At 35.6% G+C, this 19,309-nt stretch overlaps 1 protein-coding gene across 1 annotated transcript; it reads right to left on the bottom strand.

Annotated features, from left to right (window-relative positions):
* Positions 1–12,961: 12,961 nt before the first annotated feature.
* LOC114180626 lies at positions 12,962–14,689 on the bottom strand. Its single transcript, XM_028066929.1, has 2 exons — positions 13,943–14,689; positions 12,962–13,846 (listed from the first exon to the last, which is right to left on the bottom strand). Exons 1-2 carry the CDS (start codon positions 14,687–14,689, stop codon positions 12,962–12,964), a joined length of 1,632 nt encoding a protein of 543 aa, XP_027922730.1.
* Between the last annotated feature and the right edge of the window lie 4,620 nt (positions 14,690–19,309).

The raw sequence follows: 19,309 nt of genomic DNA, 5'->3' as shown, positions 1-19,309 counted from the left end.
TAAAATTACACACAAGATGGCAATCTAATGATAAAGAATTGATTAATCTTTATATCTGTGACTTATCATTACGAATAGGTTCTTGATTTTTGTTAAAAAACCATAATTTACGCACTAGACACCCATTATGAGAGGCTTTCTGTTACAAAGGTTACTAAGCCTGGTAATTGCTTGAAACAGAATGGTTTTTGGTTGTCACAGCTCATTCTCATTCCTAATCTTTCCATGTATGTCAATAGCTATCGATACTTTGTTTCAGAAAACCATTTGACCAGAAGGCTTATGCTGTTTAGTTTTACACAAACTTTAGCAATAGAACACGTGGAGCAACAGAGTAACTTAATCAACCAAAGCTTAAGTTCAGTGTCAAAGAAAGACTGCATCTAGAAGCTGAATATTTTATGGAGAATATTTCTTTCCTTTTTAAAATAACTAATAGAAAAATTGTACAACATTAATTATTATGTTTTTGTTATATAATGATTGCATTGTTTGATGAGAGTCTTTGTTCGTTTGTCTCAGCTGCAAACCACCAAATTCTTATATGGTTGTGCTATTGGCTATGTTGCTTGGATACGGACATGGTACAAATACGACACAGACACGGATACGGAGATACGGCTAAATTGAAAAAACATAGTACACTGGACACGTTTATATACATGTTAAGTTTGAAACTGTCAACTAACACATTGTCAACTAACACAAAAATGAATCTAATCTATCTATCTAATATCCAATATGTGAAAAGTAGTGATAAAATAAGATTTGTTCCTTATTTTAATCATCAAAATCATGTCAAAGATAAAAAAATATCTTTCAGATTGAACATAATGTGTCCTACAAGTATCATACGATTGTCGGTGTCCGATATGTGTCGAACACGGAACACGCCATTTATGAGACATGTCGGAGCATCATAGGCTATTGGTGCCTCCATTCTAAAAGTTGATTGGCTTATTGATTATGTTGCATCTGGAACTATTTTGAAACCTGAAAAGTAAGTTGCATCATCACTGGTAATTGACTTGCGCTTCTCTTAAATTTTAGTTACCTTGTTATGGGATAAATTGTCATTGATGTATGCTGATGTTACCGAATCAGTAACCGGTGTCCTGGCTGGTATAGATAGCCTAACACACTGCCCAGAGATGCTGGGTTAGGACAATGCACATGTATCTGTAATTGGTCCGAGTTTTATAACACTATCTGTCACAAAGAAAGTTTCTTTGGTATCACATTCTAAACCACTTCTCTATGTAATCCTCCTTACCTCTGCTGTCTCATAGGTGTCTACTAGAGCACGCCCTCACGCACATGCCTTTTCTATTTCCTTTCCAGCCAAAACATCTAGAAGGATTTGGTTTTTGACAGAGTTTAATATCTAATGATTTGGTTTTTGATCAGTGTGATGCCATAATTTGATCTATATAGTGAACTAGTATTTTTACCCGTGCAACGCACGGGTTTTAAAAATTAAAGTATATTTAGTGAATTAATTTTAAATTTCAAGTATAATTAAATTTAATATAAATATTATATTTTATAAAAATAAATAATAATATTTTAATTTGTTTTATGATCAAAATATATTTAAATTATTTATATATATATATATATATATATATATATATATATATATATATATATATATATATATATTTTAACAAAAATGTATTATATATAATTATTTGTATTCATGTAATGTATGTAATTTTAAAAATTATACAACTATAATTAAATTCAATATAAATATTTTATTTTATAAAATTAAATAATAATATCTTAATCATTTTTATGATAAAAATTAGGTTTTGGTCCTCGTTTCTATAGTAAAATCTCAATTTGGTCATCGTATTTTTATTAGTCTCAATTAGGTCCTCATTTTTGTAAATTAGTATCAATTAGGTCCTTTCGGTTAGTAGAGAGCTAACACCATTAAGTAGGTGCCACATGTGAGCTTCTCGTTTTTTTGAATTTTTTTAATTTTTTTTTTTGAATTTTTTTTGAATTTTTTAATTTTTTTATAAATTTTTTAATTTTTTTTTAAATATTTATGTCACGTGTTAGGTTTGTAGTGTGTCACGTGTCAATCTAATATGGTGACACGTGTCAAATTATTATATGAATCTCAGTTTGGTTCTCATATTCGTTAATTTGATTTGATTTCAGTCCCAAATTCTTTTAAAAAAATTTTAATTTCACGTGTTCTAAATTTAGAACAAATTTAACTTTTTTATAAATGTAATGATGATACCTTTATTACAAGTGATATTTCTATTATATATTTTTAACAACATTTAATTTATTTAAATTTATATTTTACATTAAACTTTATTTAAATTTTATTTTAAAATTATAAATATATAGATTAATAAATTTATATTCGAAATATTTGTATAATATTCAATATCAAAAATATTTTAGAGTTGGCTTAAAAATAATAATTTTATAAATTCAAATGTAAAATTTTTAAATAATTTTATAACAAATTAAAATAAATATATTTAAAATTTTAATATTAAATATAATTAATATTATTAAAATATTTAATAAAAATATCAATTTTAATAAAAATAATCATAACATTACATAAAAGTAAAATTTGGTCTAATTTTGGAGTGCCTGAAATTGAAAATTTTTAAAAAACAATTGGGACTCAAATCAAATCAATTTAACAAATATGAGGACCAAATTGAGATTCATACATTAATTTGACATGTGTTATCATATTAGATTGACACGTGGCACACTATAGACATGACACGTGGCATAAATATTTAAAAAAAAATTTAAAAATTGAAAAAAAAAATTAAAAATCAAAAAAAAATTTAAAAATTTAAAAAAAATCAAAAAAAAATTCTAAAAAACGAGGAGCTGACACTTGGCACCTACTTAATGGTGTTAGTTCTCTACTAACGGAAAGGACCTAATTGATACTAATTTACAAAAATGAGGACCTAATTGAGACTAATAAAAATACGATGACCAAATTGAGATTCTGCGACAAAAACGAGGACCAATAAAATATGTTATTTATATATCTTTTTCAATAAAATATGTTATATTTAATTATTTCAAATAATATGCTGAGTTAATCAAAATAAGAAATAAAATTTAGTTTTAAATAAAATATTGATTTCACAGTGTAAGGCCCATTACAAAAAACCCTTTTATTTCTTTTCTGCCCTAGAGTAAAGGGGTTGCCCTTATAAGTGGGCCTAAGGGCTGGCCCAACAGATAAGGTCCCTAAGTCTACCCTAAACCTAACATTTCTCTCATTTCAGAAACTGTTCCTGATCCTAAAGAGCCGCAGTCGCACTTCTGCTAGGGTTTGCCTCCTCACCGTTTCAAGTTCGCTTAAGTTGTTCCTACGCCACGTAAGTACTTTCTTTTTAGGTTGTGTGGTTTCTATCGGCCTTCTTCGTCTTTGACAGTTAGGGTTTCATAATAATATGGCCCTTTGTTCCATTTATCCACTGTTTTCATCTCTTTAGCCGCTCCCAGGGCAGCAATGCTCGCTATCGTGCCGCCAAGGCTTCTGTTAACCCTTCCTCCAGGTATGGGAAGTTAGGGTTTCGAGTTTGAGTTATCTCTGATCTATTTTTGAGTTGTCTTTGATCTGCTTTTGAGCTTGTTGGATGTTGGTATGGATAAATCGTTGTTTGTGGTGCGTGGGATACCTTGTATGATTGGTGGGTTTGGGAAATATACCTGCTGCAGGTGAGTTCAGGGCGAGACCTGGTAATCTCGCCTAGGCGAGTCGGACTCGCCTAGGCGAGTCGGACTCGCCTAGGCGAGTCGGACTCGCCTAGGCGAGTCTGGCGAAGGTTCGCCCAGACTTTTTACGCGAGCGGGTGGCCTTGAGTTTTGAGCGAGACACTGCCTCGCCTAGGCGAGGTGAGCTCGCCTAAGCGAGCTGGTGTTTTAGCTTCTACCAGCGTTATCGAATTCTCGCCTAAGCGAAGGGGAACTCGCCTGAGCGAAAGCCCTTCTCGCTTGAGCGAGATCCCTTGGCCTGAACGACCAGTTTGGGCGAGGGTGCGTGCTGGTTGGGTGTTTACTTCTCTACTCTTTTGTGTTTGGTGTGCAATTGGTGGGACTATCGTATAATGGCATGTGGGGTGTATTGTGAATGTGTGAGAGAGTGTATGAATTATGAATGACAAACTTGAGTGAACCCTTGGCATGAAATGAGCATGAAATGGTTGGTACCAAAGAGGCATGATAATGAGATGAGATGGAAATCCTTTATGCATGGATGGTTTATGATGAGTTGAAATGGGTTGGGCCTGGAACATGAAAGGCATTGGCTTTAGAGGTTGGTACGATTAATGTTTATCTATGCATGGTGAATATTCTTTGGCTGTGTGAATATGGTTGATCTGTGTCAGTGCATAATTCCTTGGAGTCTCTAGGTGAGACTTTCAGGGTCGCGCTTCAGTGGTCGGGACATAATTCCATGGCCCCTGTTAGTGGGTGTCCATGATGGTGCCCTATCTGTATAACTAGGTAAGGATTCAAGGTAAGGTTGCATCCTGACACTCTAACGAGTCAGTTAGTCTCACCTAGAGCGGACTGACTCCTGTGATGAGAGTAACAGGAGGCCTGAAATTCATTAAGAGCTAACCTTGTGGTGAGGGAAATTGATTCATTGTAACACTTGTAATACATAGCTCGGGGGTGAGCAGCTTGGGGGTGAGCAGAGGTATCCTCCACAAGTGTGGGCATCCGCTGAATCCGACCAAGTTATACGTATGCGGATGAGTCGAGTCGAGTCATAGTGTATTGATTGGAAAGTCATAACATGCTTGGATGTTGTATGGATATTGAATGGTGAAAATATATATTTGACTGTATGATAAAAATGTTGTTGGCTCTAGCTTACCCTGTTGTTGTGTGGTTGTCTTGTATGTGGTTCTTCTTTCTTGCGATGATCATCAATTTGATTGATGGGAGCAGATGGGCGAGGTTCTCGTGGTCAGCAAGGAAATGGCGATTCCGCTGCTTAGCCATCGGGGCTGGATCTTTTTATTTTCTTCATGGTTTTCGTTAGGGCTATGGCCCATGTATTGTTTTACGCCTTGCTACTCTTTTCTCTTCTGCTAGACTTGTATTTGGTTTCCGTTGGTATCGTGATGTGCCCAGGTTGTAGGGGTTGTGTTAAGGACCCCAGGACTACGCTACAGTACTATTTTGTGGGACGTTTCCTTTAATTTCGCGTAATAATTAAATGGAACCTTACACACAGTGTAGAAAAACATAAATGTTAGATTTCCAAAAATAACAAAAATGATGAAGAATATAAAAATTGTTGATTACACTATTTAAAAATATAAAAGTTAGATGACAAAAAAAATTGAAATAAATGTAAATAAGAGATTCTGAAAAGATAAAATGTTAGACGATAAAAAAATATAAATAGTAAACTATCAAAGACTACAAAAGATAAACCAATTTTAAAATGTTGACTTCAAAAATATACAAAAAAAAATTAATTATACGTTGAATTATTATATATATATATATATATATATATGTGTGAAAAAATATTTAATTATTCTGTTTGTGTGAGAGAGTGGTATGTGTAATTTATATAAATAAAAATATTATTTTTTAAAAAGTTGCGAGTTATAATTTTGTATACCTGTCATCATCATCGGTTAAGATTTTTTTAATGTCTTGTATACGATGAGATGTTTTGGTAATTCAAAGTGATTTTTAGTTTTTCATTCATTCCTCTTTTATTTTTCCAATAAGATTAAGGCAAAAAAGGATATGAATTGGTGGTATGATAGTGTTACCTTTGTATAAATGCTTTGAAAAATCAAAAGATAAATTCTTTTAAGAGATAAGTTTGCAAATGAGTAAGTAAAAACTTCGCAGAGGCTCTTTGGTTTTATTTAGTTAAACAGATTAAAAAATTCAGTATGTCAAATTAATTAATACACTAAAATAAGCAAAAGTATAATGGAGTGAATTTTCAAGAAAAAATTAATAAAATATAGGATTACATGTCATTCGCTATTAATATTAATATTATAAATAATATTTAAAAACTTTTTAAATAATATTCTAAAATTAAAATCAAATAAAAACTTATAATTTAAAATAAAAAATATTACAAATAATATTTTAAAAATAATTTAAAAAAAGTAATAATTACAATTGAAATAAAAAATATTAATTACGATTTTATAAATATATAACAAATTTAGATATTTTATATTTTATGAAAAAAAATAACTATTTTTTTCATATATTTAAAATTTAATAACAAACATAGCAAGTATTTATGAATGTTCACTATAAAAGTTATTGTTTATAATTATTAATAAATATTTACATATTATATTTAAAAATAAGATTTTACAAATTTTTTGTGATTAAAATAACATGACATTATCATAATTAAAAATTAATTTAATATTACAACAAATTCTGTTAATAAAATAATAAAGTGTAATAAAAGATTTTAATTTAGAGTAAATCCAAATGTAAAATTCATAAGTAAACAATAATAATAATAAAATAATAATTGATTAAAATATAATTATTAATTTAAATGATAATATTAAACAAAATTAATATTTTTAACATTAATGATAATAATAATTAATTAAAATATATAATAATTGATTAATTAATAATAGTAATAATTATAATATTAATATTAATGATTGAAAAATAATTAAAGAAATAAATTAAAATATAATAGAATAGAATAGAATGTTATAATTATAATAACAATATCGATAGTAATAATAACATTAACATTTAAAAAAATGTTAAAATGAAATATAATTATTTGAGAGAATTATAGTTATATAATTATTTGAGAGAATTATAGTTATGATAATAGTAATAGTAATTATGTTAATAATAATTAGGACAGATGGTGTGAAATATATTAATTTTTTATTGAAAATCAAATATATGGATTTTTTTTAATAATTTTAAATATAAGAAATTAAATTTTTTTTAAACAATTTAAATTTAGAGAGTCCTATTTAAATTAAAACTCAATAAAAATATTGTATACTCAAAAACCAAATTATGATATGCAACAACATTTCCATTTATTAATCTATTATATATAAAAAAATGTAAAAATAGTAAGTTTCAATTTCGAATTCATTTATTTAAAATTCAAATTCCAACCATGGACATTATAGACTGCTAATTCAATAATTAAATGTACATTAGGTGATGGTAGAAGATGAGAAGTAATTATGGCAAATTGAGAGGTTTTGAAATGTTTATAAAGAGATTGAATTAAAAAAATTAAATTAATATTAATTATAAGTTATAATACATTAAATCAATTAGGTTGTAGAAATATTTAAAGTATTTGGATGGATTTGGTAGATATGTAGATAACACTGCAATGTTTGGAGGTGCATTGAGTGGCACAAAACATCATTCGTAGTTTTGATATTTAAAGTTTTAATAATTATTAATGCAAACATCTAAGAATAGGTAAACTAATTCTTGAAAAGTGAAAAAAAATTATTTGCAGTTATTGGTATAACTCTTATTCATAATCAGAGATAAGTTCTTGATATTCTTTCCAACACCAATTTTTTGTGGGAACATGCAAAGTAAAAAGTTATTCATAATTAATGTTGTCAAAATTAGGAAACTAAACATGTTGAAAATAGATATTCCAAGTTGTAAAAGCTTCTTCAAGAAGCTAAGTTAAAAATGACCTAATGCACAACTATATATGATAGTGCATTGAGACAAAAAAAATAATTACTTTCTTTATAATTAATAACTTGGAAGAACAAAAATTTCTTTAATTTTGAGTAATAAAAGATTGTTTCATGAAAGATTAACTTTGAAAAATGTGAACACTTTTCAGCATTTGAGGCCCTCCCCGCAAGTTTTCTTGCAGTACTACTGTACGCGTCTGGGGGAGCTGGTTAGTTGGTTGTCTCTAGTGGGTCAAAGCCACCAGTGTCTACTTGCGTCTTATACGCAATCTTTTAAAAGGTTTAAGACTGGTTTCTTTAAGGTAGTCATCCGGTCCGCTGGGGCTGGATATTTTTATTTTGAAAATGGCGAGCCCAAATTCCCGTTCTACTGGCCGAGAACATCCCTTGCCCAGGAGGACCTGTGTGTGCTGTCTTATTTGGACCAATTGCCCAAGAAACTCTCCTCCAAGAAAATTATTGGTGTGTTTAGTTCCTCTCATTCGCGCGATGACCTTTTCAGTATGTATGTTCGTCTGACTCCCCATAGATATGCGTCTGGTATGTTTGGACTAACACTTATTTCTTTTTGCAGATATCATGGCTATTGCTGGTCCCTCTGGTAAAGAAGTGTTTCTGGAACTGAGGAGGAAAAAGCTAGAGGAGGAGAAGAGGAAGCGGGGTGAGAGTGTTGGTCGTGGTCCTGCGGAGATGACTTCCCAGAAGGGCGACCTGATGCCTCCTACTGTGGAGAAGAAGAAAAGCAAGTGTAGGGATCGTACCGTAAGGCCGAGTACTCCCCGGTCATCCTCCCCCAAGAAGTCTCGAGGTACTTCCTCTACTGATAGTGCGACTGACTCTTTGTCTGCAATGTTTGATGCGCAACTCAAAATCAACCAAGGCATAGAGGTTTTCCTTATCGTCGAAGGAGGCTGAGATTGTTTCAGCCATGCGCCCTGAGATTGTGCTGTATGCACTGAATGAATTTCTTGCTAGGGCAATGGTGATGGGTCGCCATCTGAACACAGTGCTAAGCCAACTACCAGAGACAAGCAAACTGGCTGCTGAGATAGAGAGTCTACAGAGGGAATTGGTTGAGGCCAATAACAGGAGGCAAGAGGTTTCACTTCAGTTGGGAAGTGTGAAAAATGAGCGATCACAGCTGCTAGCAGAGCATAATGTCTTGAAAGCGCACTGCAGGGATTTTGAGAAAAATGATGAGGATTCCCAAGCGGCCCTGGAGCGTCAAGAGGAGGAGTTGGCGGCCGAGAAAAGGGATAACGTTGAGAAAGCTGGCCGGATTTACCAGTTGGAGGGGTACGTGATGTCCCAACATGAGGAGGGTTTCCACAAGGCCCTGCGCTAGGCTACTCACTATTTTAACTTTGATGTGGGAGATGGGCGTTTTAATATTGATGAGGATGTGTACGAAGGATCCGTCATGGCTGTGGAGGACATCCCTGTTGCTGGGCAACAGAAACCTACTGCTTCCCCCGAGGATTGACATGTTGTTTTGTATTTTCTAGTTTTAGAAACTATTTGTCGAGCTTTGGTTTACTACCTGTTGGACATGTATTAACACACATTGTATGTTTGGATGCCATGCTTTGAACTTTCTTCTTTAGATTTTTATGTTTGCATCTGCTGCTTGTGCCTCTTTGTATGTTGCTAGCCATTTGTATTTGCAGGTGAAGGTGAGATGTACTCGGCCACTTCTGGCCATGATGTGGCAGGCCACCTCTAGCCGGGATGTACTCGGCCGCTCCTGGCCGGGATGTACACGGCCACTTCTGGCCAGGATGGTGTTTTCCTTTAGGTCGTCTGCTCCTTAAGTTTTTGTATGGTTGTGTATGGGGGGATCATCTAGGGCGATGAAGCTTCCTTTCCCATTGGTATAGATATGGGGGGATCATCTAGTTCGATGAAGCTTCCTTTTCCATGAGAGAGTGCGAAATTTTAACTGTTTGTTGTGCTTGATCGGGATATATATGTGTGTTGACAATAGATAAAGTAATTATAGGATAATAATGAAATAATCATGCTTTATTTATGGCTATGATGCCTCGTTAAAATATTCTTGACCAAAAACCCTCCTTACGGAAAAAAGATCAAGATAGGAAAGAGTACATCATTTATTGCGCAATCGAAATTACAAAAGAGTCTGAAAAATAAATGTTTGACAAACTAACTGTAATAAAACTTGAGATGTGAGGCGTTCCAGGTGGCTGGGACAGGGGCACCAGATAGGTGCTCCAACCTGTATGCGCCGTTTCCCACAGCTTCGTTGACTTGGAATGGCCCTTCCCAATTGGGCGAGAACATCCCTTCATGCTTCTGGGTGGCACTTGCCATACGCCATACTAGATCTCACCGGTGAAAAGATCAGGATTTGACTTTGGTATTATAGCGACGTTGGGCCCTTAGTTTGGATGCCTTTTCCCGAATGCGCACTTGATCTCGGAGCTCTTGAACTAGGTCTAGGCTTGTTAGCATACTTTCTTCATTAAGACGCGTGTTGAACAGATGACGTCGTAAAGAGGGCTCTCCAATCTCGACCGGGATCATTGCGTCTACTCCATAGGCTAAGCAGTAAGGTGTCTCCTGTGTTGCTGACTACGGGGTGCAGCGATATGCCCATAGGACCTCTAATAACTTGTCAGCCCACCTTCCTTTGGCATCTCCCAACCTCTTCTTAAGTTCTCGCAGTATGACCTTGTTTGCTGCTTCGGCTTGCCCATTTGTTTGTGGGTGCTCGACCGAGCTGGTAATATGTTGTATATGGAGTCCCTTATAGAACTCGGCTAGCCCCTTGTCGATGAACTGTCTACCATTATCTGTTATGACGATGCTTGGTATGCCAAACCTGCACACTATATTTTTCCAGACAAATTTCTGTACCTGTTGGGCCGTGATCAAGGCCAGTGGCTCTACCTCAATCCACTTAGTGAAGTAGTCTATAGCTACCGATAGGAACTTTACCTGACCTTTCCCTGGGCTGAAGGGCCCTAAAATATCCATGCCCCACTTGGCGAAAGGCCAAGGGGAGCTAATACCATGCAACTCCTCTGACTTGAGATGTATCATGTTACCGTGTTGTTGACACTGGGCGCACTTCCTTACGTACTTTGCGCAGTCTTATTTTACAGTCGGCCAATAGTAGCCTACTCGTAACACCCGAGCTGCCATGGTTTGAGATCCTGAATGTAAGCCACAAATCCCCGTGTGCAACTCCTCCATAATATATTGGGCTTGGCGGTTTGTGACGCATTTTAACAGAGGGTTGGAGAAGCCTCATTTGTACAATTCTCCACCAACCAAAGTGAATCGAGAAGCTTTTCTACGCATGATAGGATCATCAATTCCGTCTGTGTCACCATGTTGAATGAACTGTATAATATGAGCCATCCACTCTTCCTCCTCTGGTACAACTGTCTCAATAGCATTGCATTCTGCCAAGGTTATAGTAGGACGGTCAAGCGTGGCATGGATCACTGTATGATGTTGCCCCTTTACTTTGGTAGTCGCCAACTTCGAGAACAAGTCGGCTCTGGAATTCTAGGATCTATCAACATGCTTTACGCTGGTTGTTCTGAATCTGTTCAACATGTCCTGCATAACGTGATAATATCATAATAGGAGGGGGTCATTTACCTGGAAAGTGTCGTCCAAGTGTCCTACTATCAGCTGAGAATCAATTCGACATGTCACCGTATCTGCTCCCATGTCTGCTGCGAGGGTCAACCCTGCTATTAATGGCTCATATTTTGCTTGATTGTTAGAGGGTTTAAAACCAAAGCGCAAGGCTTGCTCGAGTAGCAAATCATTTGGTCCTTGCAAAAAATTCCAGCGCCCCCGCCTTTCGCGCTGGAGGAGCCATCCACTGACAGGATCCAACCTTCCTCGCGTACGTTAGGATCTCCTGTTAATTCGTTGACAAAATCTGTCAGGCATTGTCCCTTAATCGGTCCTCAGGCTTCACATCGAAGATGATACTCAGATAGTTCTACGAACCATCCAACCATTCGGCCGACGAGGTCGGGTCGCCTCAATACTTTGTGTATTGGGTAGTCAGATTTGACTATTACCTCGTTCCCTTGGAAGTATGGTCGCAATCGTCTGGTTGTTATCACAAGTGCTAGGATTACCTTTTCCACCGTCTGGTACCGCAATTTTGCATCGTGTAGGGCTTTGCTGATAAAGTAGGTCGCTGGTCGCCCACCTGATCTTGTATATTGGTCGCCCTAACAACATTGGTAGAGATGGCTAGATATACTAACAGGGGTTTTTCCTTGCTAGGCTTCTGTAGTACTGGGGGAGAAGACAAATACTCCTTCAACGCTTGAAAAGATTGCTCGCAAGCCTCATCCCATACGAATTTTTGCGCTTTTTTTATGAGCATGAGCATCGATTGGATTCTTTCTACTAATTTAGGCACAAAACGTGATAATGTAGTTAGCCTCCTTACCAATCTCTGTATCTCCTTGATGTTGGTTGGACTTCTCATGTTAACAACTGCTTGGCACTTGTCGGGGTTGGCCTCTATTCCCCTGTGGGTTAACATGAAACCTAGGAATTTTCTGCCTGCAACCCCGAAAACACACTTTTTTGGATTCAATCTCATGTCCTACTTTCGTATGGCCGCCAAGACCTCGTCCAAATCTTTGACGTGTTGTTCGAGTGAATCTGACATGACTACCATGTCGTCAACGTAGACTTCCATACACTTTTCCGATGAGATGATGAAACACCTTGTCCATCAGCCGCTGGTATATGGCTCCAGCATTTTTTAGGCCAAAAGACATGACTTCATAGTAGAAGTTAGCTTCTTCCGTGATGAACGCCATTTTTTCTTTATCAGGAGGATACATTGGGATCTGATTGTACCCAGAGTATGCATCCAAGAAACTAAGCACCTTGTGTCCAACTGCACCGTCTACCAATCTGTCGATGCTTGGGAGAGGGTACGTGTCTTTAGGGCACGCCTTGTTGAGGTTGGTGTAGTCTGTACACATTCGCCATTTGCCATTCGCCTTTTTTACCAACACTACGTTGGCTAGTCAGGTCGTGTAGGTGGCTTCCTTGATGAAGCCTGTCGAAATTAACTTTTGTACTTCCGCTTTGGCTGCCTCACTTTTTTCTCCCCCCATCTTTCTTCTCTTCTGAGCGACGGGCCGAGCTTCCCGAAAAATAGACAATTTGTGACTGGCTACTCTTGGGTCAATGCCTGGCATGTCGGCCGCGCTCCAGGCGAACAAATAAACGTTCCGTTATAATACTTCCCGCATCTCGAAGGTCTTTACAAGTGTCCTGCTGACATGGGTGTACCGATGCTCATCAAAATGGAATTCTTCTGTGCTTTCGATTGGTTCTGAGTATTCTTGGATCTCCCCTTCTGGAATTTTCAGCTTTCTGAGAGTGTCCCAGTATAGGATGTCCACCGAACTACCCGGGTCCACCAGGGTTTTTCTGACCGCGAAGTCCTCGATCTCTACTGATATCACCATTGGGTCGTCATGTTGGGGGTCGATCGCTTGGAAATCATCGTCTCGAAACGTGATGGGTGGCATGTGCTGCCTGGGACACACTGTTACGGCATTGACGCTCTGAATTGCTTGTACGTACTTCTTTCTTGCGGACGTAGTGGCTCCACCTCCTACGAAGCCTCCTAAAATGTAATTAATTATTCCTCTCAGCGGTCTTTCTCTCCTATCCCGCTCATAATCTTTTTTGGGTTCAGCCCCTTTTCGGGTGCCTTCTCCTTCCCTCTCTCGGTATCCTGATGTCCTTCGTGGTTGTTCGTAGCATTTTTCTCGTTCTCCCCTGGAAGAGAATCCCCCGCCTTCCCGTTTTACGAATCTTCTTAGGTGTCCCACCTGTATCAGTTCCTCGATTTTGTCTTTCAAGGTAAAACATTCTTCCGTTGTATGCCCATAATTTTGGTGATACCGGCAATGCTTGGTGGTATTGGCGTTCGGGGGAGTCGGAGCCCTTCGAGGGGCTGTTATTAGATCGGTGTTCAGTGCTTCCTCCAGAATTCTGGCTCTATTGGACACAAGGTGTGTGTACCTGCTGTACTTCGGCTGCCTAGAGTCTTTGAACCTGTGGCCGGATCGGGGTGCTAACGTTCGCTCTCTATCATGGTGCCTCTTCTCCTATGCGTTTGGTCGAGTTGTATTGCGGAATTCTTTCAGTTCCTCCATCTGCATGAATTTGGTGGCCCTGGTCCGAAGCTCATCCAGATTGTTCACGGGCTTCTTGCATAGACTGTTAACGAAAGGGCCAGGCTTTAATGCTGTTATGAGGTGGTGCATGGTGACCTCAGGATTCAAATTAGAGATATTCAAGGATATCTTCCCAAATCGTTCCATAAATTCCTGCAGAGACTCTCCTTTTTCCTGTCGTATATTTACCAATGCCAGAGAAGTAAGATGGTGTGGCTTACTGGTGGCGAACTGTATGCCAAAACGGGTGGCCAACGTATCGAAACAATCGATAGAGTTGAGTGGTAATCGTGTGAACCAATTGAGTTCAGGCCCTTTTAGGGATGTTGGGAAAACACGACAGAGGATTGCATCATCCGAAGTATACAATCCTGCCTGGGTGGTGAAGATGTCCACGCGCTCCTCCGGATTAGTAGTGCCATCGTACTGGCTCATAGTTAACCCCTTCCAGCGTGCGGGAAGTTCCACTTCCATGATCCCGTCCATGAAGGAGTGGCGTCTGGCTTCTCTGGGCCTTGCTTCTGTTTGCTTGGTGGTGGTTTGTACTCGAGACTCGTCTCGCCCGGTACCGTCCCCTCCTTCTTCATTGCTATGGGATTCCTCCCTTTGTGGGGCATTCTGCTCAATTTGCACTCGCATCCGCTGATTCTCCTCCCTTAGGGCGTTTAACTCTTCTTCATTCTTGCGCCTTAATTCCTCCAACTGGCGGTTCATCTCTCGTTGCATCTTCGCTGCTACTGAATTTTGATCGACTGCTGCTCTTATCGACACCATCCTGCTTGAGAATTGTCTGGCCCCACGGTGGGCGCCAATTGTACCTGATCAATACTATTTGAGTGCAGAACCAGACGATCTCAAGAACCCTCTTCTCCTGTTCCGCCCTAGACTCCTTCTGGATCTCCCTGTCGTCTGCACTCTGGGGATGGGGGGTACCTGCAGGCACCCCGACGCTCAAGTCAGAAAGTGATTGATATGAGGTGTAAGTGGTTAGTGAGAAAAGCGTACCTTTACCTGTTCACTAGGCCTTAATTTATACTAATTTCTTAATGGACCTGTTATTAATATTTATGGGTCGTTTGTATTCGAGGATCGATTCTTTCCCTTTCTAACTGAGGTTGCACGTATCGGTTCTTTCCTTATTGGCTGAAATTGCCTTTTGTGTCTTTGATAAAGATCAGCTCTTTCCATTCTAAGGTTTGTCCGTCTGTACTTTTGTTAAAGATCCACTCCTTCCTTCTTGGGGTTTGGCCGTCTGTACTTCTCAAATATCAACTCCTTCCTTTTTGGGGTTTGGCCGTCTGTGCTTTTCAAATATCAACTCCTTCCCTTTTAGGGTTTGATTGCGCGTTGCCCCTCTGTGCCTCTGCGTCATAACCACATGTTCCACCTGCCACCCCTTGGGCCGGGATGTACTCGGCCAAGAGGGTCGAGAAGTACCCGGCCACTGCGCTTATTGGGCTGCCAGCGTTGCGCTGGATCCAAGCCCCTGTGGTTGGGCCAGAGTGTGAGGATGTTCATACTTGGGCCGGGATGATCCCGGCCATTTTCCCCTTGCTGTACCCGGCCATACACTAACACTTCCTTTTACGGAAAAAAAGACCATATATCCTTTACCATTTGTTAAAGTATCTGAACTTCCTAGTTCTTCGGATATGAGTCAAGAAATATAATTTTTTCTTTCAGCAACTATGGTGACTAGAGATACAATTTATGAAGATTTATGTATGGGCCAACACAAGGGAGGATTCAGAAATTTAAAATTTCAAAGGAAACAAAACTAATGTATATTAATTTCTGGCAACATATGTATAAATAATGTATTGATGTTTTGCTGCATTTCAATTTGTTGAGTTAATCTGTAGATATACATATGCATTGTATTATTATTATTTTTCAAAATTTGAGGTAACCTTTTTGATTTCAATATCCCTAGTAGGTGGTTGTGGCTTTGGGCTTTCTTTTGCAAATAAAATTGGATTTCAAAATCGCGTGACCACAACTTCACATAACCATATTTCAAAATCTAATACACAGATAAAATTGGATTTCAAAATCCGATAAATATCTATAGTTTTAGATAATTAGATTTCGAAATCTAATAAACACGTAAATCCGGATGTACCAGCCACACATTTACCGGATTTAAATGATTTATTTACCTACTGGACACCGATACACCACACATTTTTGTCTTCCTTGGTAACGATGCAAATTTGTTTTCTCTAGATCCCTATGGTTTATAAATGCTTAATATATCCTATTAATGTGTTTAGGTTTTGATGATTGTGATGCAAAAACGTAATTAAATGAGGTGATAGAATTGGAGGGGTGGCAAAACAGGCTAAGTTCAATGGATTGGTCCGTCAACCCGTGTGTAGAAAGATGATCTGGGTTAGGATATTGAACTTGTCAACCTGTATCAATTCAGTTCGTTTGGCCCATCAGACAATTGGGTTGCATACAGGTTGACTGTGGGTTGGCCTGTGGGTATTTGTTACCTACGAGTATTTTAATACTCATTTATAAATGGATTACGTGCGGATATTATATATCCATATCTGCATATATCCTTTACCCGTAAAAAATTAAAATTAAAATTAATTTTATGTTTTATTAAGTTAAATAAATTAAAATGATGTGATGTTTAAGAAAAATTTAAAAAAATGTTTTAATGGATAAAATTAGATGACTATCATTTTACCGTAAAGGATAAATGTGATATAAATTTAAATGTAAATAATGGAAATTATGTTAAAATGAAATTGAAATTATTATCATTATCAACTTCATTATCATTATTATTATTATTATTATTATTATTATTATTATTATTATTATTATTATTATTATTATTATTATCATTATCATTATTATTATTAGCATTATTATTAGTATTATTATTAGTATTATTATTTTTATTACTTTTTCAGCGGTTCAAGAATCCATCACCTCTACAAGATGACACTATCCACACATTAAGATAGGAGTGGGCAGCATATCTATTAGAAAGATGGAGTTCATACCACAAGAATTAGAATATATTAGTTTTGAAACTTTTAGTTTGGTGTTATTTATATTAGTTTAGAATATATGTTGAAACTTAAGTGTTATTAGATCAGTGGCGGAACTTGACCAAAAATTCTAGGGGCGCCAAATTATATTTGTTATATATAAATTATTTTTTTAATTAAAAAAAATTAATTTCTTTTAATTAAAAAAAATCAATTTCTTTACATTATTTTTTTTATTCAAAATAAGCACTCATGACAATAGAATCTAAACAATATAACAATGGATAATTTTCTAGACACATTTGATATGGATCCCATTTTAGATAAGTCCTTCGTACCTCATCAATTTAATTTGGTGGTTATTGCCAAATTTGAAGACGCTTTCCCAGATCACGTTCTAAAGTATTTTCAAATTCATTATATGTAACTTTAGGAACCTTAGAGAGTTGTTTTTCGTTTACTTCAATATTTGGATTCTCATGAAGTTTCTCAATTTTAGATGATGTAGATGCATTTTTTTCATCTTCATCACAAGCCTTCCTCTTGAAAAAAGAATCAATTCTTTTACTCTTTATCATAATTTTTCTAATATAAAATTTTCACCTCTCACCTATTTACAAAAAGATAAAATTATGAATAATTAAATCTTAAAAGCAAGACTCAATATTTTAAGAAAATTAATAACTTCTAAATGATTAGCTTCCCTTACCTTAGAGTATATTCCTAATCTTGTTCTTCCCTTACACAACTTCAAAGCCTAAAATAGCTCTATCTACACAAAGAAGAGTTTGATCAACAATTAAAGCATGATTTTATTTTATGATCTCTAACAGATAGAGATATGCCTAGAGCGTAGAAAAGCCACATACAAGAGAGAAACATATTGCTTCAAAAATAGAAAGGAAAAGATGAACTTACTCAAAAGAAGAAATTGTTCGGTCCAAAATGTTCCTTAACTCTTCAATTTTGTCGTAGTGCAATTTGATTTTGAAAATAATAAGAAATTGATGGTGAAAATTGAGATGAAAATAAAATGGGAGAAAGAGATGAAAGCACGGAAGAGAGAAAGCAAATAAAAAAATTTTAAAAATTATATTAGAAAAAAAAACATAATTTTAAAATTTTAAAAAAGATTTTTCAAACTAAATTAATATAAATAAGATAATAATATATAAATAAGATAATAATATATAAATAAAGTAATAATATATAAATATTTTTTTTAAAATATATAGAAAATAAAATAAAATAAAAATCAATTAATATAAATAAAATAATAATTTATAAAAATTATTTTTTAAATATATAGAAAAAAAAAATTAAAAAAAAATGGTTGGGGGAGCCACGACTCCCCCCTGTCCCTTCCTACGTCCGCCACTGTATTAGATATAACTGTAACTCCAGAATTGTGCTGAAATTATTATGAAACTGTTCTGGAAATTTGTTGATTTTTAGGTGTAGGAATGTTGTAAAAACAACCATTTTTTTTTTTTAAAAATAGAGCAGTTTGACGTCTGGTGGTGCTCTGACAGACGTTATTTAACGTTTGAGCTTATGATGACCGACGATATTTAACGTCTGTCAGAGCCTAACAAAAGTAAAATTGCTATGTTTTTTGGCTCCATTTAGCGCAAAAATTGACGTCTGCTGCTTTTGGTCCAGACATTGGATAACGTCAGACCCCTATTGCCCCAACGTTAAGTGACATCTGCTTTGTTTTTCGACGTTATTTTGACGTCACCCAGAACGACGTCGGTGTTTGGACAGACGTCAAAGGTCAAAAATATCAGACGTTAAAAGGCTTTTTTGTGTTAGTGACTTCAATATTAATTTTAATTAATTTTTATAAAATAAAAAACATTATGGTAAAGGAAACATAATATTATCAAATATAAGAGGATGATTGTTACTTCAATATCAAATATTTTGAAATAAATTATAATTGTTTACATTTATATTAGAATACCAAACAAAATTTCATGAGAACCAAAACATTTATTAAATTTGCAAATTGCAAACATGAATTAAATCTAGTTGATAAAATTTAAAAATATTTTTAAAAAAAATATAAAAGGAAAACAAATATTCAAATTAAAATATATTTTAAATGTTTGTTTACTTCAATTTTTAAAATTCTAATGAATCTCTTTTTTATACACTAATAATAGTTATAATACATCACTTGATCAAAATGACGCAAAGAATAAATAATAAACATAATAATAAAATTTTGATATATATCTTGTATCTTTTGAACTTCAATGTATGTTGGATGGTGATAAAAAATATTCATGAAAATTACATTAAATTTTTATATTGTAGTAAATAAAAGTTATTTATACAATTATAGTAAAAAATTATAGTATGATTGATAATGAGTTGG

The sequence above is a fragment of the Vigna unguiculata genome, chromosome 4 (assembly GCF_004118075.2).
Source record: "Vigna unguiculata cultivar IT97K-499-35 chromosome 4, ASM411807v1, whole genome shotgun sequence".
Taxonomy (NCBI): Eukaryota; Viridiplantae; Streptophyta; class Magnoliopsida; order Fabales; family Fabaceae; genus Vigna; species Vigna unguiculata.
This window is presented reverse-complemented; position numbering and strand designations above follow the sequence as displayed.

Bases quoted from the DNA above. Each gene is read 5' to 3' on its own strand.
- LOC114180626 (XM_028066929.1), bottom strand. From the start codon at position 14,689: ATGGTGTCGATAAGAGCAGCAGTCGATCAAAATTCAGTAGCAGCGAAG. The intron at 13,847-13,942 runs GTGAACAATCTG...CCAAACGCATAG, and splicing joins ACAGTCTATGCAAGAAGCCC to GAGAAGAGGCACCATGATAG.